This window comes from Pleurodeles waltl, chromosome 11 (genome assembly GCF_031143425.1).
Source record: "Pleurodeles waltl isolate 20211129_DDA chromosome 11, aPleWal1.hap1.20221129, whole genome shotgun sequence".
NCBI classification, from domain to species: domain Eukaryota; kingdom Metazoa; phylum Chordata; class Amphibia; order Caudata; family Salamandridae; genus Pleurodeles; species Pleurodeles waltl.
In genome coordinates this window covers 740,541,081-740,564,875 of record NC_090450.1, presented here as the reverse complement: position 1 = coordinate 740,564,875, position 23,795 = coordinate 740,541,081, and the positions used below count along the sequence as shown (strand labels likewise).

Here is a 23,795-nt window from a genome sequence, read left to right as displayed (position 1 = left end):
AAACTTGTAGAAGGCCCTCATTACAAGTGGCCCCAGAAATTAGCGTGTTTTTCCTCACCCCTTGAGTTACTGATAGGAAATATACAGGTAATTTAGGGAATGGACAAAATCTAGCCCATTCGCGATTAGTTCATAAGGGTCCACCAAGAAATGAAGAATTACTGGGGGAATCAGCATTTCTGGGCCCAATGTTCTGGTAACTCATTTTGCTCAAGGCCTTCTTTCAGAAACGTTAGCTGAAAGGAAACAATCCAGTGTTCCCACAGGTCTTATAATTCTGATGGGGTCAATAACCAACCCTACTGGAATTAAGTGACTACTCATAATTCACAACTGACAAAAAGATTTTCTTCAGTACTCTGCAGAAGTGAATGATCAAGAGAGCCTGATGAAAGTGACGCAAACTGCATATTGTGTGTAGCAGTGGTGTGACTCGTGAAGACTTGGGCCATCTCTTGTGTCCAGATCTGGGCTGGAGAGGCTGTGATCATGAAACGTCACTCTCCAGTCTCTGCTTGCTTCAGTTTTTCTTGTTCCTGATCCCCAGCCCACTGAATTTCATTGTTGATTATGGTGGGGATGACGACCGAGGCCTCTCATGTTGTGACCAAATAGCTTCTATTTGTGACTTAGAATAACTTTCAATAGTTGGTATTTTTGCTGGGCTGGCTGATGGCAAGTGCTTAACTTTAGGCAGGTCCATGGGGTGCTATAACATACTTGATAGGTGCTGTGGCTCCCAGGTACATAATATATTTCACTTGTAGTTGGGATTGTTATTCAGGCCAGGGAGGTGGTATCCTGTTTGCTTCCCTGAAGGGCTGGATTTTCTTGAGTTGGTTCTGTAACTGAGGAGGAATTTTTTGGGTCATTCAATCTCACTGTGTATTGCATGCATTATTTCCCCCCCTTTTTACTCCTGCTTCACTGAAATCCATTTTTCTATTTTCATACAAGCAGGAGTTGCAGAGGTTTACAGAGTTTCTAAGAGAGTTGAAGGGGGAATGAAAACTCTACATATTGCAAATGAAACACTGCAGCTCTTTCTTAGAGACATCGACTTGGCTTGGAACAATCTGCAAGCCTTTCTCTCGCTGTGTCCATCAGTGCTCCACATGTTGGTAAATAACCCATTTAATACGATTCTAAATAGGGCAATAAACACTAATCTTAAAGCATGCCTTGTATAATACAGGAGCTTGAAAACCCATATTCTCCTGATGATTCATTTTCTTCTATTAATTTTTTCATATATTGAAGTGTTGACAGTAGCTACAAGTTGTTGATTTGTACTGCACTATTGAGCAAAGGCTTTTTGAGTACTTTAATTTTAATTGATGTTTTCCTCTTGGCAATTGTATTCTACGCACATCAATCCCAACTGTCCCAATGCACGCATCACATGTCAACGTTACCTAGGACAGTAACCACTCATATGAAATCTCTACCAAGGGTATGCTGCCCAGCATGCGCCAGGTTTTAAATGGTGTTAAACAAGGACTAGAATAAATCTCCCCCACAGAGATCAGATGGCTGTGCTGGTAGAGGAAGATTTGAGGCTTGAAACTTTAGCATGGTGAAAGGGGTCCTTGTAGCTCAGGAAGATGAAAGGACATGGAGTAGGCGGACTTTCTAAAGTGTCCATCAGTTGTCTTGTTAAGAAAACTATTTGCTTGAGGGGACTGATCATTCTCTGTGAGAGGGAAACATAAGATGTTAGGGTGCTTGTGAAGGAAGGCTGTAATTAATAGGGCAAAATGAAGGAAGGAATTTCTTGAATCTACACACTTTATTGTCCGATAGCATAGCACTTAGATAGTGGATCATGGTGATATGTCAAGATGAGAGTCAGAGAGCTATCTTAATGGAGCCAGTCCCTGAATTAACAGATGAAGTGGCCTTAAGCTCTGACATGCCATAACGCAAGATGAAGCATGGCTTCTCACACTTTTCTTAACAATATAACCCCTAGACAATCGGTACACTGTATGATTTTACAAAACCTTAATCAAAGAATTAGGTAAGTCCAGTCCATGTTATTTAACTATTTTTAAGATTCTGTTACAAGAGGCGAGGAGCGGGAGGGTGTGGGGAGGGAGGTTAGCTGCTCTTCTTCAAGCTCCTTTCTGAGCTCTGCTGGCCAAATATTTGTTACAAGGAACCAGGTTGCAACTCACCTAACTTTGCTTAAGACATAGAGATAAACCTTTGCCTTGCCTGCAAGATTGATATAGGAAATATACACTTGAAAGGATGCTGAAACCTAGGCCCATTCCACTAAGTGCAGCAGCAGTAAAAGCTGACACTCTGAGTCTTGAGAAGACTTGATGTGATATCTGAGAAAGTGCCATACAACAGTAGTATGCAGCAGATGTGAGAGAATTTGTGTCTGAAACACCAGACATCACTGCCCTTGAGCAGGAGTGAGTGGGAATACAGCCTGAAGCATGTGTTTGTAGGGATTTTACCATCTGGCCACTAGGTGGTGCTCATGAAGGCATCTCTGAGTTCCTGCCTTTATTCCTGAATATGATTTAATACACTTCTACAGCTTGCATTCCCAGACCCACTTCATATTTGAGTCCAGGCTTCTGCACCACCTTCCTGATGCATCATGGTCCCTGTATTCTTTCTGTCTCCAGACCGTGCCCTGATCATGTCCTGGTGGTGGTGCTCTATTCCCTCTCTTGATTCCTGGAACCTGAGGCTTTTCTGACCTCTTTATACCTGCTTCTCCTTTCTCTTTCTTGCCTCTGACCCATACTCTGTTCCTGGATTTTCTGTGTCCTTCCTGGCATCTGCTAGTTTCCATGATCTTCGCCGTTCCAAGTCCCGCTTCGGTCTTCCCTTCATTGGTGGTTACTGACTCCTTGCAGCTGGCTCTCCTTGAACCTGTGCTTCCACCCTGAGCCTCCTGCTATTTCTTCCTGGTGAGCCTAGGGTGCAGCGGCTCATAACTGACCTTACTGCTGAGCCATCTTGAACCCTGCTGATCCTGCTACTATACACCAGGGTGGCCCTTTGATTTCTCTTTTCATTGTTGTTTGATTCTGTGTTCCTAGTCTCTCTAGTTATTGTGTTGGTTGCCTTTCTCTTGTTTAGCCTGCCCCTTTTTTCCACTGTTTGCCTTGTTTTTAGTTCTGACAGGTCACCTCCAGACCTGTCTTGCATAAGCATATTCCTTGTCTCGTATTTCTGTGTTTCTGTTATGACTGCATATTCTTGTTATTTTCTATAGTTAGTGTGCAGATTGATTTCAGTTTAGACTGGAATTCAGAGGTTTCAGTTTAGACTGGAATATTTCTGTTTTCTATATTCCGATCCTGTTCCTGGGCCTTATTACCGTTCAAATTTTGCCTGAGCCAAGTTCCAATTTATATGTATCTTTGTCTTCTTGTGTGTTTATATGATTATCCTGATTTGCAATGTTTGCCAAGGGTACCCCTTAGACTCTAAGGCTTGTGTCTTTGGCACAGAGAACCAACCAGTGCTCCTCTATATGACCTGCTGGGTGGCTCCTGAACTCTATGAGAGTAATTTGCTCCTTGTCTTCTCATAAGATCCTTTTCACCTCACAGAGAGATCACCTCCAAGGAACAGACAAACTACCATTTATTATAGTTTGTGTATCATTTCCCTGCTTTTATCTTCCTGTTATTTGTACTTGTTTCAGCTTCATAGTCTGTTAACTTCATAGTTTACCATACAGACATCTGACTCCCTATTCACTGTCTGTTCCAACCTGGTTCTGTCCTGCTTCGCTCCCAGACTTCAAGTATTCTGTTGTTTATATCTAAACTCTTCTCTACAAAGCTTTTGTCCCCACATAGAGCAATTGCCCCCATTACCTTGTCTTGTGCAGAACTCTTGTGTCCCTGACAGTTTGTCCCAAACTTTACCAGACAGTGTCTGTGATGGAAGGGCACAAATAAGGCCATGGTAGATGAGGGGGACTCTACCTGGGCACTGGATGCTGAGGCAGGTACACGCTGTGAATGAAGGAGGCAATTTACATCAAGATAACTGTTTGACAAGAGCTGTGCGTGGATCCAGAGAAATAATCTCCATGGCCCCTTTCCTTGAGAGTGTACATCCCCAGTGTTGTTTCACTACTGACTGTTGCCAGAGCTCTTCCCATCAGTACATCAAAAAGGAGAATATAGAGTGGGCTTGGGATGATCCCTCTTTATCCATTCGTGTTCATGTAGTTTGCCATTGCGTGATTGGGTGACTGCAAGGCCATGGCATTTTGATGATGGTTACGTCATGTATCCATTTGAATAAACTGCAGATGCAACACATTGTGTAGCTTTACCTAGTCGCTGTTCTTTGATGTAGCTACTTTGCTGGCAAAATGACAATTTAAATACTGATTTGTGGCTTTAGTGCTTGCTATTTGAATACCTAAGCCTGCCATGAAATGAAGTCACAGTGCAGCTCATTGATCGCCTATTCATGTTCATTTGTTTTAGTATGCAGTCATGACAATATGTCCTCGGATACAGGCATCTTTCAGAACAACACATTGGCCCTTTGTCAAAAGCATCAAAAATGTAATACTGTATTGCAGTGCATAAGTTGAACATACAAATCGAAGACAAACTCCATCTTCTGACTCAACTTTGTTTTAGAAATGGGGTCTCTAGTTGGCAGTGGTTTGCACCCTGTTCACGTAGGGACCCTCACTCTAGTTGGGGTAATGGAGTCACACAGCTAAGATACCCCCTGCTCACCTCCTTGGTAGTTTGGCTCAAGCAGTTAGGCTTATCCCAGAGGCAAGGTGTGAAGTATTTGTACACACACACACACACAGTAGCACAGTGAAAACACCACAAAAGTACTCCACTCCAGTTTAGATAAATAAGCAATATTTATCTCAGTAGAACAAGATCAAAATGACAAATATCCAACATATACCAGTAAAGATACAAATTTTCAAAGATTAAATTAAGTATATCGCTTAGAAATACAATAGCTCCAACTGGGGCTATCAAAACTGCTTGACAAAGTTGCTTCCAACTGTCCAGGGCCACCCGCGAGGGAGAGAGACTGGCCATAGAGTCAAGTAGACCCCAGTTGGAGTACCTTAGAAAACGATGAGGAAATAAAGACATTGCACGGAGTTGGGGAGATGAGGCGCCGCTGGAGCCAGTGTGGCGCTGGTTCCTTACTGCCAAGGTGGAGGTGAGACATTTGTTTCTCACAGCTAGGCAGGGAAGGTTGAGGCGTTGGCTCCTTGTGGTTGCAGAGGAGGAGATGCAGTATTAGCAGCGAGGCATCGATTCCTTACGAAAAGACAGGGTTGATGAATCCAGCAGGTCAAGACATGAGGCATCGACTTTGCAGTGTCTCGATCACGCCACAGGGCCACAGATGCTGCGGCACAGTCAAAGTCGGGTGCAACGGACGTCAGTGACACAGCACTCTGGACTTACGCTGTGGCAGGTCTTCAGAGGCAACGTAGCAGCATCAGGGCCTGCGTTGTAAGTCATGGTTGTGGCACTCAGCAAGGACCACGGCTCCAGTACAGGCAGCGGAACGTGGTCAGAGAGCAGCACCGGTTCCAAAATAGTTTTGGAAGTTGATGCACTAGTTTCTAACAGAACTCACTCCCAGGGTCCCAGGAACTAGATTTGGCACCACTTAGCAAGTCAGGCCTCTCAGCAAGAGAGCCCAGGTGCTGGCAGGTGAAGTATTTGATGTTCCTGAGACTTCTTAGCAGGAGGCAAGCTCAGTCCAAGCCCTTGGATTACCTTGGAAGCAGGATGTAGAAAGCCAAGTCCAGTCATTTTACTCCCAGGACAGAAGCAGCAAGCAGCAAGCAGCAGCCAAGCTAACAAAGCAACAGGTACAGTGGCGGTCCCTCCTACAGCATCCAGCTCTTCCTGGCAGAATAGCCCTCAGTCCAGAAGGATTCTAACTGTGTGGTGTCAGAGGTTCAGTACTTATACCCATTTTTGTCTTTGAAGTAAGGGTGGGGGGGGTGAGCTCTGCTTTTCTGGCGGAGTTAACTGAGTTTTTGTCATTCCGCACTCCGCTTGGAGCGCAGAGTTCTGCGAAAAACTCCTCTAGCTCCGGCAGTGAAGCAGAGCTCACTGCATGTGCACTGCAGCGTTGTTATGGGCCACACACTGCAATCGCAGATAGTCTGCGTTTGCACTGTGTGGCCCATAACAACGCTGCAGTGCACACTCTGCCCAAAGAAGATGTTGGTGCAGTCTAGCATGGCCAAGGAGCAGCTACATGGTTCTGCTGAGGAGCAGCACCTGCACCGGATCCAGGCCTCACTCCTTACAGTGTCCTCAGCAGCCTGGGAGTAGGGGGCAGTGGGAGGCAGAGAGCCAGACCGTTGGCAGCGGGGACCCAGGTAAGATCCTTGTTTCGCTTTCTCTTCTATTTGCACACAGGGGCCGACACTGGGTATGGACAGTATTTGCACATGAGGGGGGCGGGGGTCTGTGCTTGTAAAAAAGGAAACTTGCAGTCAGAGCTCCACTTGGAAAGAACCTGTTTCCCCAGAGTTCCTGGGAAAGGAAGTGGTGTTATGTGGTACGGTGCTAAGGCCAGCAGGGAGAGCTGGAGACCAGGGGAGCATCTGAGTGGTAGTCCAGCAGCCCCCGCCAGATAGAGATGTGTGTGGCCTGAGAGAGTGCCTTAGAGCCCAGTGGCAAGCAAGGCTAGGCACTTTGTGAAAATACCAGGCTGTGGTGGTGAACTGGTTTGCTGCTGCTAGTGCTGGGCCCTAAAGCAAGAGCAGACTAACGCTGTGTGTAAGTGCAGATGAAGCGTTTGTAAGGCTGGTGCAAGACAGGGGGTGTGCTTGGCCCTCCGAAACAAGTTTGTGAAGGAGGGCAGTTGGTGAAGGAAAGTGTGCAGGTGTGGCTCAAAGCTGGTGGGCTGTGTCAGCAAAAGAGGCCTGAAACTGCAGCTTTCGCTGCCATTTCGGCGTACCCTGATATAGTAGAGTTGGTGGCACTCCACCACGCGTAGATATCTGTGGAATTCCATGGAGTTTTTACCCAACTCCGTGGAATTCTGCAGAGTAGAACTCCATCTGCTCCACCCACCACTACTATGAAGTAGGCAAACTTCAAAGAAAAGTCTTTGTACGGCACAAGACCCTGCCTTTCCCTGCCCTGGCCCCAGACACAGTCCAGGTGGTTGGAGACTGCTTTGTGTGAGGGCAGGCACATCCCTATTCAGAGGCAAGTGTCCGCTCCTCCCACCACTCTAGCTCAGGAGGACCCATCAGCCTGGTAATGGGCCATCAGGATATGCAGGACACACCTCAGCTCTCTTTGTGTGACTGTCTAGAGTGAATGCACAAACAGTCCAACTGTCATCCTGACCCAGACATGTATTCAGCAGACAGACAGAGGCACAGAATGGTTAAGCAAGAAAATGCCCACTTTCTAATAGTGGCATTTTCAAACTCACAGTTCAAAAACTAACTTCACCAAAAGATGTATTTTTAAATTGTGAGTTCAGAGACCTCAAACCCCATATCTCTATCCGCTCCCAATGGGAAACTACACTTAAAAGATATTTCAAGGTAATTTCCATGTTACCCTATGGGCGAGATATTCCTTGCAATAGTGAAAAACAAACTTAGTGAAATACAGCTATCAAGACAAGTAAAACACACCTGTACACGCCCTACCTTTTAAACACACTGCACCCAGCCTATGGGGCTGTATTGGGCCTACTTTAGGGGTGACCTACATGTAGTAAAAGGGAAGGTTTTGGCCTGGCCAGTGGGGGCACTTGCCACGTAGAAATGGCAGTTTAAAACTGCACACACAGACACTGCAGTGGCAGGTGTAAGACATGTTTACAGGTCTACTCATGTGGGTGGCACAGTCAGTGCTGCAGGCACGCTAGTAGCGTTTGATTTACAGTCCCTGGGCACACAAGGTGCACTTTACTAGGGACTCACTAGTAAATCAAATATGCTAATCATGGATAAACCAATCGTCAATACAATTTAGACAGGGAGCACTTGCACTTTAGCACTGGTCAGCAGTGGTAAAGTGCCCAGAGTCCTAAAGCCAGCAAAAAAGAAATTCAGCACAAGATCAAAGCGGGAGCTCAGAAGCAAAAATACAGGGGAAGCCACAACAAGAGCAGACCGGTCTAACAACTTCAGAACTGTTTTCTTTGAGGGTATGGCATAATAGACACCTCTTTTAATTCCTCATCATTATTATTATTAAGAAAACACACCTACATGTGCATGGATAGCTGGTCAATAAGTAAATAGTGTGTTTTATAAACAGTATGTTTTTGTGCTTTTCATTAACAATACTATGATTTGTAAGCAAGAAGTCTAGAAATGGATTCATTTGTGCAGACATATTTAACCTACCACACATAAACTGAAATAGCTATCAACTGTTATCTACTATATCTATCCATCATACCTAACTGTTAAAAATTGGGTCTCTAGTTGTCAGCGGTATGCCCACTGTCCAAGTAGGGACCACAGTCCTAGTCAGTGTAAGTCAAAATGCATGACCTAAATTAACCTGTGCTCACCCACTGGTAGCTTGGCACGGAGCAGGCAGGCTCAACTTAGAAGGCAATGTGTAAAGTATTTGTGCAACACACACACAATAATCCCAGGAGGTACACCACAAAAAGACTACATACAGATGTAGAAAATAAAGCTTGTTTATCTGTATAAATCAAGATCTGAAAGATACAGATCCAATTCATCAATTGCTAAATATTCACTCAGCAGGATTAAGTAAAACAAGGTTGATAAAATAGAAGAGGTTGTGCTGGCGCTCCTCAGCACAAGTGCGCATTGATTCCACAGATTGCAGTAATGTCCTGGATGCACTCTTCTCGAGGAGTTGCTGAGTGATTCACATGTGAGGTTACCAGGAGAGCAGGTAGGGACTGCGAGGGAACTGGGAGGTGGCCAAGTTCAGCAAGGCCACTCCAGGTGCTTGAAGAAGGTGTGCGTTGAAGATTGGCAGGGCAGCTCCAGGCGAGTGAAGAAGACCAGTGGCAACATCCATTCCGGATGATTGAAGAAAGCAAGCGGCAAAGTCTAGCAAAGCTGCTCGGGGTGACTGAAGCAAGCAAGTGAAGAAGTCTTGCAAAGCCACTCAGGGTGATTGACGAAAGCAAGCAGCAAAACTTAGCAGAGCCGCTACAGGTAATTGCAAAGTCTAGGAAAGCCACTCAGGGTGATTGACAAAAGTGGGTGGTGAAGGTTAGCAAAACCGCTCAGAATGGTTAAAGAAAGCAAGCGGCAAGGTCCAGCAAAGCCGCTCGGTTTAATTGACAAGCGAGCAGTGAAGGTTAGCAGAGTTGCTCCGAGTGATTGAATTAAGCAAACGGCAAAGCCTAGCAAAGCTGCTCTGAGTGATTGATGAAAGCAGGTGGTGAAGGTTAGCAGAGCCATTCTGGGTGGCTGAAGAAAGCAAGTGGCATGGTCCAGCAAAGTCGTTTGGCATAACTGAAGAACGTGAGCAGCAAAGGAAAGCAAAAGCCACTCAGAGTCACTCTGGTTTTGGTGGATGAGCCTTGGGCTACCAGGCAGAGATCAGCAGTCAGCAAGGTGACACAGCAAGGCACGATAGCAGTTCCAGGAAACAGTCAATCCTAGCAGAGTGGCAATCCTCAAACAAAGCAGTCTTTACTCCAGCAGCATTTCCTTGAGTTCAGATATGTACTGCTTTGAGTGGGTCATGGACCCAATACTTATACTAGAAAGTGCATTTTGATGCGGTGTTAGAGTCACCAGATCCTCAGGGTCTGTGCACGTTCCCAGCACTTCCACCACAAGACAGCTCCAATACTCTGATTAGAATTATCACAGAGTCTAAGAGAGTCCAAGTGGGGAAAAGGGGATTAGGAAGGGAACAGCTGGGAAGGAGACCTGTAGGAAGCAAAAGGTTAAAACACACAATATCAAGATTATATCATATGAAGCAGTACTAGATTATAACTCTAAGCATTGTCGTTCTGAGCTCATAGATAACCTATGAATGGACTTAAACAACTAGGCGTCAAGATTACTGGACACCTGAGAGGAAATCAAGAAATGGTTAAATGCAATGTTCAGATTCAAACATTATCTTTTGCATGATGATCAAGGAAAAAAAACATTATTATATAAACACTACATCACATCTAGAACTATAGCATTTTGTTCTTTAAAAAACTGTTGGAAACATGAATTGTGCACATTGTATACTTTCACAAAGGTTGTAAATACCATAGAATGATTGTGCACCATGAATAACATAAGCTATGATCGAGAAATAAATCATGCGTCTTGCTGGCTAGAAAACCACCTCGTAAATGCCATGAAGAGGTAGCACTTTACGAAAACCGTGATATTAAACACAAGAAAAGAATCGGGCTTCCTGCCGATTCAGATGTCACCATGAAAATGCCAGAAAAAGTTAACGCACAATGAATAACATGAATTACACACGAGAATGAAATCACGCGTCTCGCCGATTTAAATGCCACCATGTAAATGCCAGGAAATGGTAGCGCACAATGAACTGCATGAGTTACACACGAGAAATGAATCGCGCGTTTCACCGTTTCGAATGACACCATGTAAATGCCAGAAAATGGTAGCGCACAATGAACAACATGAGTTACACACGAGAAATGAATTGTGCGTTTAGCTGATTCGAATGCCACCATGTAAATGTCAGGAAATGGTAGCGCACCATATATATCAAGATTTAAAACACGAGGAACGAATCGCGCGTCTTGACGATTCGAATGTCACCATATGAATGCCTGGAAATGGTAACGCACAATGAATATCAAGGGTTAAAGCACGAGGAAAGAATTGCGCGTCTTGCCGATTCGAATGTCACCATATGAATGCCTGGAAATGGTAACGCACAATGAATATCAAGGGTTAAAGCACGAGGGAAGAATCGCGCGTCTTGCCGATTCGAATGTCACCATATGAATGCCTGGAAATGGTAACGCACAATGAATATCAAGTGTTAAAGCACGAGGAAAGAATCACGCGTCTTGATGATTCGAATGTCACCATATGAATGCCTGGAAATGGTAACGCACAATGAATATTAAGGGTTAAAGCACGAGGGAAGAATCGCGCATCTTGCCGATTCGAATGTTACCATATGAATGCCTGGAAATGGTAACGCACAATGAATAACATGAATGAAATATGAGCAAGGAATCGCACATCTTGCCGATTCGAATGCCAGTATGTAAATGCCCAATAAACATCAAGTACACTTTCACACGCACGAGAGTCAAAAGATTTTCTCATGATAATTAGGCCCAAGAACTCGAACTCCTTCGAGAACGGGATTGGGGGCCCAGCCTGACCTTCGTCTTACCGCCCTGATCAAGAATCACCAAGCGCAGTGAAAGGGCGAGGTCTGGAAGATCCAATTAGGCCTCCGGAACAGGAGCTCAGGAAGCTGCTGCTGCTCTGCACCGGGACCTCTGAATAGTGAGCACGTGGAGCTGGGCTGGCTCTCTTTAATAGAGTTTTAGCCCAGCCCACCAACCACACCTAGGCATGCTGCAGGGAAGCTTCTAGAAAGCCCTGGAAAGGGACCACACCCTGACACAGTCTGAAAGCCTGTAGCAGTACATTACAAGTGGACAATATTTATATGCATGCTGAACATAAGTCTTCAAGATGGAACTCTGCAATGCAAAAGGTTAAACAACATTATATCAGCACAATGCATAAATTATGTTAGCTGGAAATCATTAGGTTTTTGCATTCTGGTCGCCTGTAGAGCGCACACTGCCCTGATGTTGACAGTATTCCCCTCTCCCAGACGCGCTCTATGGCCTGGTTTGTCTGGATTGAGGCGATGAAAACACCTCACAAGTACTGGAGCATGGATATCAGATGCGGAGACCCATGAGTTACTTTCAGGGCCATAACCTTTCCATGAGATTAAGTACCATAGGTTACGCCCTCTCAATTTAGAATGCAACACTTTCTTGACTTCGTATTCTACTTCCCCTTGTACTAGAACTGGAGGTGGATGAGGACGAACCTTCTGGACTGCTTTTTCAAGAGGGAAGTGTGGAACACTGTATGAATCCATAATGACCTTGGCAATTGCAGTTTATAGGTCACAGGATTAATTTGCTGAAGAACAGTGTAAGGACCTATGAATTTGGGGTTGAACATGTGCTTCTTCTTGAGGTCTATATGTTTTGTGGAAAGCCACACTTTATCACCTGGTTGATACTGCGGCCCCTCACAATGTTTCTTGTCATAATGCTTTTTGTATTTTTGTTTGGCTTTTTCTAAATGCTGTTGGATCAATTTCTGGGTTTGATGCAGATGTTGAATGGTTTCTGACACAGCTGGAGTAAAGGGAACTCTCTTGAGGGATAGTGATGGGCAAGGTGTCAGGATGATAGCCAAACAAGCCAAAAAAAGGTGTGACCCCAGTACAAGTGTGGAAAGAGTTATTGTAGGCTAGTTCAGCCAATCATAGCATTGATGTCCAAGAATGAAGTGCTTTTTCAGCGTAAGCACGCAGGTACTGCTTCAAAGTCTGATTTAATCTCTTGGTTTGACCATCTGTTTGAGGATGGTGGCTAGTAGATAGTGTTGATATCACTTGAAGTGTTTTACACCATGTCTTCCAGAAATTGGAGGCAAATTGCGACTCTCGATCGGAGAGGATCATTTTAGGCAGTCCATGATAACGAACCAACCTATTCAATAAAATAGTTGCTAATTCACTGGAAGTGGGCAATTTCTTACAGGCAATGAAATGTCCATATTTTGTGAGACTATCTACTACCACCAGGATTACTGAATGTTGTTGAACCACAGGTAGACCTGTAATAAAGTCTAAGGAAATGTGCTCCTAAGGACGACTTGGAATTGGGAGTGGACGCAACAACCCTTTCGGTTTTGAATGACTTGTTTTTGTGTGAGCACAGACTTCGCAGTTGTTTACCATCGTTTTTACATCTTTTGTTAAGGTAGGCCACCAACAATAGCGTTGGATTAATTCAAGAGTTTTAGTAGTACCTGGATGACCTGCCTTAGGTATAACATGCAGCCAATGAAACACTATCTTGCGAAGTTTGGAAGTGGGCAAAAACAAATGAGCATCATGAAAAGGTAATCCTTGCTTGATTGACCCTTTGGGATTAGCTTCGGCCCATGTTTGCCATTTCTCAACAGTGAAAGAATTGCGGATGTCTTCAAAGAAATCTTCAGTTCTTATGATACATAGGACTTTGTCTGGAGCAATGATAGCACTGGAGGTTTGAATGGTAGGCAACGTGGTAGACTCTTGGCGGGACAAGGCGTCAGCTTTGCGATTGTCTTTACCAGGCCGGAAAGTTACCACAAAATCAAATTCGGCAAAAAACAGCATCCAGCATAATTGCCGAGGAGTCAAAAGTCTGGCGGAACTCATGAGCTGAAGATTGCGATGATCAGTATATACTGTGACTGTGTTTTTGGCACCCAACAAATGATGTCTCCATTCTTTAAAGGCGTCACAAATCGCCAGAAGCTCCTTTTCAGCAATGACATAGTTCTGTTTGGCTTCATTCAACTTCCGAGACATGTAAGCTACAGGATGAAGTTGACCAGTGTCCTTGTTTCGTTGCGACAAGACTGCCCCTACTGCCACATCTGAAGCATCAGCTTCTACTATGAAGGGTCGATCCGTGTCAGGATGAATCAAGACTGGGGCAGAGGAGAAAGCTTCTTTCAAAGTTGAAAAGGCTTGATCAGCTTCTGGGGACCACACAAATTTCTTCTTCTTCCTTAATAACTTAGTCATTGGAGCCACTGTCTGGGAGAAATGATTATGAACCCCCGGTAAAAATTTGCAAACCCCAGGAAACATTGTACATCACGAACAGTCTTAGGGGTGGGCCAATCGGATACAGCCTTTACTTTCTTTTCTGCCATCACCATACCTTGAGGGGTAAGGATAACCCCCCAAAACTCAGCTGTGGTAACATGAAACTCACACTTGGTTAGTTTGCAATATAAATGGTGCTTTTGAAGGGCTGCAAGGATTTTCTTGACATGTTAATTTTCATTGTCTGAGTAGATCAAAATGTCATTGATGTAGACTATGGCAAATATGTCAAGTTACTCTCTAAGAACGTCATTCAAGAAAAATTGAAATGCTGCTGGAGCATTACACAGGACAAAAGGCATGACGGTGTATTAAAAAAGGCCATATCTTGTCTTGAACGCTGTTTTCCATTCGTCACCCTCTCTCATTCTGACCAAATGATAAGAACCTCTGAGATCAAGCTTCATGTAGATTTTTGCTTTCTTTACTTGCTCCAGTAATACCAGAATCAGGGGCAAAGGATATTTATTCTTGATGGTGACTTTGTTCAGTCCTCTATAGTCGATACAAGTTCAAAGTTCTCCATTCGCCTTCCGAACAAAAAACAAAAGAGAAGCTGCAGGAGACTTAGGGCCAGATGTAGGTAGCTAAAAAATTGCGAGTCGGAAATTGCGAGTCATTGCGAGTCGCAATTTCCGACTCGCAAACTGGTATCCAACAAAAAAAAGCAACTTCATTTTGCGACTGGCAAATGAAGTCGCACCGCTGATTGCGAGTCCGCTGTTTGCGAGGTTGCTTTTTGCGACCTCGCTGAAAACGGACACGCAAATTGCGAGTGGGTGTCGCAAATTGCGAGTGGGTGTTGCAAATTGAATGCAGGTGCAGCAGAACAGTCTGGAAAACACTTCCTGGCTCTTGCTGATGACATCACAGCCAGGAAGTCAACAAATACACCTGGGAGGAGGGAGGACCACACCCTTTTCTAACTGCTGAGCAACCACCTGGAGGAACAGCAGCAAGAATGTAATACTCTGGCAGGAAGAGAAAACTGAAGTTTTCAGAAAAGGAACTTCAGGTACTGACAGACTAATGCTGCCAGCACCATGCCCAGCTATTCGGGAGGGCTGCCCTGAGTGTGCCAGAGACAGAAAAAAGGAGGATCTGGAATGACATCCAGGAGAAGGTCAACGCCATAGGGGTGAGCCACAGGAGTATAGAGGAGCTCAAAAAGAGATGGTATGACCTGCGCTCCAGGACCAAGGAGAGGGTGGCAGAGCACCTCCGGGAGATGAGGGGCACAGGAGGAGGCCCATCCACCGTCCCACCACCCACACCCATGGAGGAACTTGTGGAACAGACCCTTGAGCCTGAGGCAGTGGCTGGAATGGGAGTGCTGGACACGTCAGCGCCAGGGACATCAACAAGTGAGTACCATGAAACATGCATGTACACCCATGTTTGCCATATCCCCACCCACCAAGTACACAGCAGCATGCACAACCAAATTAGCTCCATTCCAGACTTGCAACCACCAGAATGGTGCATTATGGGCAATGTAGTACAGTAGTCAGCTGATAGGCAACCGTTTATTAGGAGGCAGACAATAGATGTTAGATACTGACAGTGTGTTCCCTATGTCCCACAGGTCTCCCACAAGACACCCCCACCAGCCAATCCGTTCAGGGTGCAGAGAGCAGCCAACAGGCAGCACAGGAGTCAGAGGCAGCCACTACAGGGACCAGCACCACCCAACCACAGTCCCCTCCAGCTGCAACAATGGACATTGTGGATATTGACACAGCACCCGGTCCCAGCCACAGTGTCATAGAGCAGGACCCTGAAGCTCCACCACGTTGCAGACGCCGTGTCCATGTCCCAGCAGTGTCTCAGGAGGATGTAGATGACTCTTCAATGTCCGCCACGGAGGCAGCCCTCATAAGTGGTCAGCGCCTGCAAACAAGGCAGATGAGAGTGATATCAGGGGCCATGCAACGTATGGAGCAAAATTTCACCACAGGGCTGGCACAGGTGCACACAGAGTTCTAACGCCTGAGCAATAATGTCGGTGACCTTGCACTCTCCATCCGTCAACTCGTAACTGAACTAGTGTCAGAGAGAGAGAGTGCAAGGCGCCTTGAGCGGCAACTTGTACACCGGTTGGACCGCATGGCTGCATCAATCGTCCGCCTGGCAGTCAACACCACAGGGCTGTCACGCCGTACAGTCAGTTTGCAGGTTGACTTGGGCCACTTTGTAGGGGATCTGGCTCGGGCACTGGGTCGGATTAGCCACGCTGTGGACATGGTGGAGGCAAGACAGGTGGCTAGGGGCACGGCAGACACACCTCAAGATAGTGAGGAGGGGTCCACCGTCAGCAGTGCATCTGCCACGGATACACGAGTCTTGAGGAGTGGCAGTGCACGACAGGGGTCTGCTGACACACCAAGCACTAGCCATGCTGGGTGTCCCAGGCGGAGGAGTTGAGCCTATGCACTGCAGGACACTTGAGCCACATGAGGTGAATGTGTCCTCATTGCAGGTGGACATTTACAGCCCCTTCCCAAAAGTTCAGATCATCATTACTTAGGTTCACTTAATAAAAGTTCCTGTTTGTTCCACTTCACAACTGGCCTCTTCGCGTGTGACATTAGTGTGTGTGGTGACAGTTAGCACGCACCTTCCAAAGTATTGGTTTGCAATGTGGTCCCGTCTCTGTCTGCCTTGATTTGCAATGCTTCTATCCCCATGATGGCGATGTGGTAGCTCTTGCTCGTCATCCTCCGAATCTGGGTCTTCAGGGGTGAGATGTAGCCCACGTCTGGTGGCAATGTTGTGAGGTATAGCGCATTCGCCAACTATCTTGAATGCTGTAATTGGGGCATACTGGAGCGCACCTCCACATCTGTGGCGGCATTGGAATCTTGCCTTTAACAGTCCAAAGGTCCTCTCTATGACGTTTCGGGTCCTCCTATGTGCACTGTTGTATTGCCTCTCATTCTCATTGCTGGGTGTTAAGTACGGGGTAAGTATCCATGGTCGTAGCGCATATGCACTGTCACCTGTTTGGCATAAATGGACAATGTTAGCAGGGCAATGATGGTTTCTACAGTGACCGGTGTGTATGGCTTCAGGGTGTATTCAGCAATACCTAAGAGATATCCATCCCCAAACTCCCCACGTTCTAGGCGTTGGTGTATCCCACTGTGCCTGAAAATGTAAGAGTCATGTGTACTCCCTGGAAATTTGGCAACCATGTCAGTGATAACATAATGGGCGTCACATACCACCTGGATGTTCAGTGAGTGGGTACACTTCCGGTTGCGGAACAGATATCCCAGATTTGCAGGAGGGCATATTTGTATATGTGTCCCGTCTACACACCCTATTACATGAGGGAAGTTGGCAATCCTGTAGAATTCCAACTTGGTGCTGTTGATTTCTGCCTCATTCCTGGGTAGGTATATGTATCTGGACATGTGTGTGAGTATGGCATCTAAGAAACATCTGAAGAACCCTGAGAGTGCACTTTGGGATACCCCACCTGCCACAGCAATGACCCCCAGATAGCTACCCGAGGCCAGGAGGTGCAGTCAGCATAGCACTTGCACATGTGTGGGGATGGAGCTGCCGCGCACAGTTTGGCGTTGCAGCTGCGGATTGAGTAGATCTATTAATTCTAATATTGCTGCACTGCTGAGTCTGTATTTATCATATATCTCCTCCTCTGTTTGTTGGAATAGTGTCTGCCTGGTTCTGTATATCCTCTCCTGTCTCTGGTCCTCCTCCTCCTCTGCTGTGCGGCGTGGACTCTCCTCCTCCTTGCTATCACATATATCTCCATCTTGAGTAACAAAGGTGCCTTCTGGGTCTCCTTTTATACTTTGGTTCTGGTTACCACCTGCTCTGAGTTAGTGGTAAATTGGGTGAGCAAAATGGGCTTTTTGCGACTAGTCGCAATTTGCGAGTGGCTTTTTCATATGGTTTGCGATTCACAAATTGCGACTTCCTATTTGCGGGTCACACAAAGGGGCGCAAATTTTGTGAGTGGGTAATGGCTCGCGTCGCAATTTGCGATTCGAAAATGGGGTTTTTGCATCCCATTTCCGATTTTGCGGGGTTGCAAATTGCGTATGAGGCCATTTGCGACTCGCAAAATTTTGCTACATCTGGCCCTTAGAGGGGCGAATGAAACCATTCTCCAAGAATTGATCTAGATATTTTTCGTAAATGTTGATTTTCATGTTCTGACAGGGCATATACACGACAATTGGGAAGTATCACACCTGGGACTAGATCAATTTGACAGTCATACGATCTATGAGGAGGTAGGTTCTCTGCTTCTTTTTCATCAAATACATCCTCATAAGATGAATAATGTTTGGGCAGTTGAATTTCTTTCTCCGCGGCAGTAGCTATGTAAGAGTTGCAAACTTTTGATACTGGAATCTTTTGGAGGCATTGTTCTTTACATAGCGCAGATGAGAACACAATCTTTCGTTCTGCCCAATTAATTTCTGGATTGTGATGAATTAACCATGGTAAGCCAAGGATTATTCCATATTGAGGAGCATGGATAACGTCAAGGATAAGTTTCTCTTTATGTTTCTTTCTTTGATTCTTATCCTCACAAATCACCACCAAGGGGACAGTCTGAAGAGTTACTGGACCTCCAGTCAAGAGTTTTCCATCGACTGCCTGGATGATTTCTGGGGTCTTCTTTTCAATACATGGGATCCCCCATGCACGAACCAATTGGGCGTCAACAAAGTTCCCGGTAGCCCCAGTATCGACTACAGCCTTCTTGAAATAGGTATTTTTCTTAACCTGAACTCTTATTCCCAGTTTGAGATGTCTGGATTGTGAAGGGTCCACAGTGACACCCAAGAGCAACCCTTCTCTGCCTCTTGGGTGCTTTAGTTTTCCGACTCGACTTGTGCATTGGCTGCAACCTTCTGAACTGGGCCTCATTTGCTCTTTGGTTTGATTGAACAATCTTTGGCAAAATGACCCTTGCGTCCACAATAGACATTGTCCGTTCGTCCTACGTAAGTCTTTTTCATCTTTGGTCAACGGTCTCCTGATGGTTCCAAATTCCATTGGTTCCGGCATTCTTTCTTTCGGAGTTCTTGAGTCTCTATTATCGTGAACACGCCAGAAATATTTTTCAGTATTTGTGCGTGTTCCTTTTCGTTCTGATAAACGATGATCAAGCCTCAAGACAAGGTTTATCAATTCTTGACAGTCTGTAGGTTGTGGGTCGATTTGAACTAGGATATCTTTCAACTCCTCTTTGAGTCCCTTACAGAACAAGGCTGCATGTTTTTCTTCAGGCCAGGATGTCTCAGCGACCAGCGATTAAAGTTGGCTAAATATGACACTGAGTCCTGATTCCCTTGGCATAAGTCTAATAATTCATGATCTGCTGACAGTGTTACAGTTCTACGGTCAAAAACTCACTCAAACTCTCAAACAAAATTTCTCCAGTTGTACAACAGAGGACTATCTTTACGTACAAGAGGAATAGTCCAGGTAGCTGCATCTCCAGTCAGATACGATAACAAGAAAGCTACTTTGGACTGGGCATCAGGGAAAGTCTGTAGTCTGCAGGTAAAGTGTAGTTCCACTTGAACCAGGAAAGATTGCGCTTTCAAGGGGTTGCCTGAGAAACGTTCGGGGGGGCTAAAGGAATGGCTGAAGGGACATTGAGGGAAATGTTTGTCAGATTACCTCCAGAACTTTGAGAAGGAGGACCTGGCCCAGACACACCTGTGGGATGTTGTTCCTTCTTCTCTACCTTATCCTGTAACTGACTCACTCTCTCAGCTAGGCTAAATGCCAAATCTTTTGATGATACCACCTCAGCTTGGAGCTGAGTGATAGCCTTGACTAGCTCGTCCAATGTGGCCATGCTGAGAACATACACAAACCAGGAGGATAATAATTTGTGGGCTCACTATTCTGTCAGAGTCACCAGATCCTCGGGGTCTGTGCACGTTCCCAGCACTTCCACCACAAGACAGCTCCAATACTCTGATTAGAATTATCACAGAGTCTAAGAGAGTCCAAGTGGGGAAAAGGGGATTAGGAAGGGAACAGCTGGGAAGGAGACCTGTAGGAAGCAAAAGGTTAAAAAACACAATATCAAGATTATATCATATGAATCAGTACTAGATTATAACTCTAAGCATTGTCATTCTGAACTCATAGATAACCTATGAATGGACTTAAACAACTAGGCTTCAAGATTACTGGACACCTGAGAGGAAATCAAGAAATGGTTAAATGCAATGTTCAGATTCAAACATTATCTTTTGCATGATGATCAAGGAAAGAAAAACATTATTATATACACACTACATCACATCTAGAACTCTAGCATTTTATTCTTTCAAAAACTGTAGGAAACATGAATTGTGCACATTGTATACTTTCACAAAGGTTGTAAATACCATAGAATGATTGTGCACCATGAATAACATAAGCTAGGCTCGAGAATTAAATCATGCGTCTTGCTGGCTAGAAAACCACCTCGTAAATGCCATGAAGAGGTAGCACATTATGAGCACCGTGGTATTAATCACAAGAAAAGAATCGCGCTTCCTGCTGATTCAGATGTCACCATGAAAATGCCAGAAAAAGTTAACGCACAATGAATAACATGAATTACACACGAGAATGAAATTGCGCGTCTCGACGATTTAAATGCCACCATGTAAATGCCAGGAAATGGTGACGCACAATGAACTGCATGAATTACACACAAGAAATTAATCACGCGTCTCGCCGATTCGAATGCCACCATGTAAATGCCAGAAAATGGTAGCGTACAATGAACTGCATGAGTTACACGCGAGAAATGAATCGCGCATCTCGCCAATTTGAATGCCACCATGTAAATGCCAGAAAATGGTAGCGCACAATGAACAGCATGAGTTACACATGAGAAATGAATTGTGCATTTCGCCGATTCGAATGCCACCATGTAAATGTCAGGAAATGGTAGCGCACCATGAATATCAAGGTTTAAAACACAAGGAATGAATTGCGCGTCTTGCTGATACGAATGTCACCATATGAATGCCTGGAAATGGTAACGCACAATAATTATCAAGGGTTAAAGCACGAGGGAATAATTGCGCGTCTTGCCGATTTGAATGCCACCATATGAATGCCTGGAAATGGTGACGCACAATGAATATCAAGGGTTAAAGCACGAGGGAAGAATCGCGCGTCTTGCCGATTTGAATGTCACCATATGAATGCCTGGAAATGGTAACGCACAATGAATATCAAGGGTTAAAGCACGAGGGAAGAATCGCACGTCTTGCCGATTCGAATGTTACCATATGAATGCCTGGAAATGGTAAAGCACAATGAATAACATGAATTAAACACGAGTAAGGAATCGCGCGTCTTGCCGATTCGAATGCCAGCATGTAAATGACCAATAAACATCAAGCACACTTTCACACGCACGAGAGTCAAAAGATTTTATCATGATAATTAGGCCCAAGAACTCAAACTCCTTCGAGAACGGGATCGGGGACCCAGCCGGACCTCCGTCTTACCGCCCTAATCAAGAATCACCAAGCGCAGTGAAAGGGCGAGGTCTGGAAGATCCAATTAGGCCTCCGGAACAGGGGCTCATGAAGTTGCTGCTGCTGTGCACCGGGACCTCTGAATAGTGAGCACCTGGAGCTGGGCTGGCTCCCTTTTATAGAGTTTTAGCCCAGCCCGCCAACCACACCTAGGCATGCTGCAGGGAAGCTTCTAGAAGGCCCTGGAAAGGGACCACACCCTGACACAAGCTGAAAGCCTGCAGCAGTACATTACATGCGGACAATATTTATATGCATGCTGAACATAAGTCTACAGGATGAAACTCTGCAATGCAAAAGGTTAAACAACATTATATCAGCACAATGCATAACTTATGTTAGCTGGAAATCATTAGGTTTTTGCATTCTGGTCGCCCGTAGAGCGCGCACTGCCCTGATGTTGACATGCGGTGGATGACTACAAATAGTTCTTGTGAAGTGCACAGGTACCCTTTTCAGGTCAGCCTCAGCTCCAGGCCATCATTGGGAGGTCCCTTTGTGTGGACTCTGGACATTACCCTTTGAGGTGTTAGTTTGAGCTCTTCCCAACCTCCTCCACAGGAAGAACCCATCAGTATGCAGATGTATGCAGATGCAGTTGAGCATCCTGTGTTGTGAGTGTCTGGAGGGAATGCACAAATGTAGTTGTCACCCAGCCCAGGGTAAATGTCTACTGGAGAAAGGCTGTGGGTACACATGGTTGTAAGTGCAGAGAAATGTCCACTTTCTAAAAGTGTTATTTCTAAAATAGTAATAATAAATCCAACCTTACCAGTAAAGAGGATTTATTATTACCATTCCAATGGTACTAAACACAATGCAGCTAATCCTCTCACATCGGGAATTACAGCTTAAAGGTATAAGGAATTCCCAATGCTTGCCTATGATAGGGACAGGCCTCACAGTAATGAAAAATTACTTTAGGTGTTTTTCACTACTAGGACATGAAAAACTTAAAAGCACATGTCCTGCCTTTTGCTTACATAGCACCATGCCCTATGGGCTACCTAGACCCTACCTTAGGGGTGACTTATAAGTAAGAAAATGGGAAGTTCTTGTCTTTCAAGAGGTTTTAGATGCCAAGTCAGGTGGCAGTAATACTGCACACACAGGCTCTGCAGTGGCAGGCCTGAGCCGTGTTTACAGAGCTACTTAAGTGGGTGGCACAATCAGTGCTGCAGGCCCGATAGTAGCATTTGATTTACAGGCCTGGGTATACCATTTACAAGAGACTTACAGGTAAATCAAATATGCCAAGTGTGGTTACACCAGTGTTAACATGTTTAGGGGAAAAGCAAATGGCTTCTTCAATAATAGCAATAACCAACTGACTTTGCCAGTGCTTGTTGCTATTGACATGGGCCTGTGCAAATGTTCTTTCCAAAGGTAGCTATGTTAAAAATCTCCATGCAGCCAAATTATCAATACAAAAGAAACTTCAAGAGGTACTTACAAATATTTATTAAGTTGCAGATTATGGTAAACATTTATGTGAAATCAGTATGCAATTTAGTGTTTGCTTATCAATCTATTAAGTCCATTCCAAAATAGCTAATATTCTCCAATTAAATCTTGATCAGTAGACCACTGGCTACACGTTTTGCAGCTCTCTTCTGTTAAGATATAAAGGTTAAAAAATTACCTAAAAGATTTTTCACACTCATTTGATTGACACTATGAAAATAAAATAACAGTGACATGCACAATGTAAATACACTTCCAAAGAGTTCCATTGTTCCTATTATTGTTATTTTTGACTAAAGAAATTCTTAATACAGATAAAATCATTGTTGAGTACGTAGTTCACAATTCCTCCATTACCAAACCTGAAAATTAATGAATCAAATCTCATTTTATTTTCAGTTACAATAAAAACTAAAAGTTCACATAAGTGTGTTGTTCGCTATCAAGAATTAGGATACAGATATTTCTTGAACAGTGGTCGGATCTCGAACATAAGCTATAAAACGTTAGATCGTACCCTCATTTCTCATTCAATTAGTACCTAGTTTGATAACCTGTTTACAAAGCATATTTTTACATCTCTTTCAATGTTATTTAAAGTGCAGTTGCTTTATCTGTCTTGCAGACAAACTGTTTAGTCGGAAACCTTCTCATGCTTTGGAAATTAATTCTGTTTTGCACTTTAACATTCAGTATAAACTAAAAATATTCATATTGTAAAACCTTTTTTAACAACCATTATTTAATGACGTTTCACCGCATTATTTATATGGAAGATTAAGGCACTGATATTATGCCATTTTAGATAAAGCAATATTTTTGACAGCACACGTATCCTGCGCCATAATGTTCAATGCACCATGCTACTGAATTGTAAAAATAATTTAAAAATTAATCATTAACAGTGTAAGACCTCCCCTCA

At 44.6% G+C, this 23,795-nt stretch overlaps 1 protein-coding gene across 2 annotated transcripts in view; it reads left to right on the top strand.

Annotated features, from left to right (window-relative positions):
- The window catches only part of LOC138266085 (synergin gamma-like), a 73,548-nt gene that overhangs the window by 24,047 nt on the left and 25,706 nt on the right, over positions 1–23,795 (top strand). The window contains exon 4 of one of the 2 annotated variants that reach the window (XM_069214455.1): positions 958–1,121. In XM_069214455.1, the coding sequence (XP_069070556.1) occupies positions 958–1,121 (164 nt within the window). The remainder of the gene's footprint in view (positions 1–957; positions 1,122–23,795) is intronic. The other variant, XM_069214456.1, reaches the window with a different exon arrangement.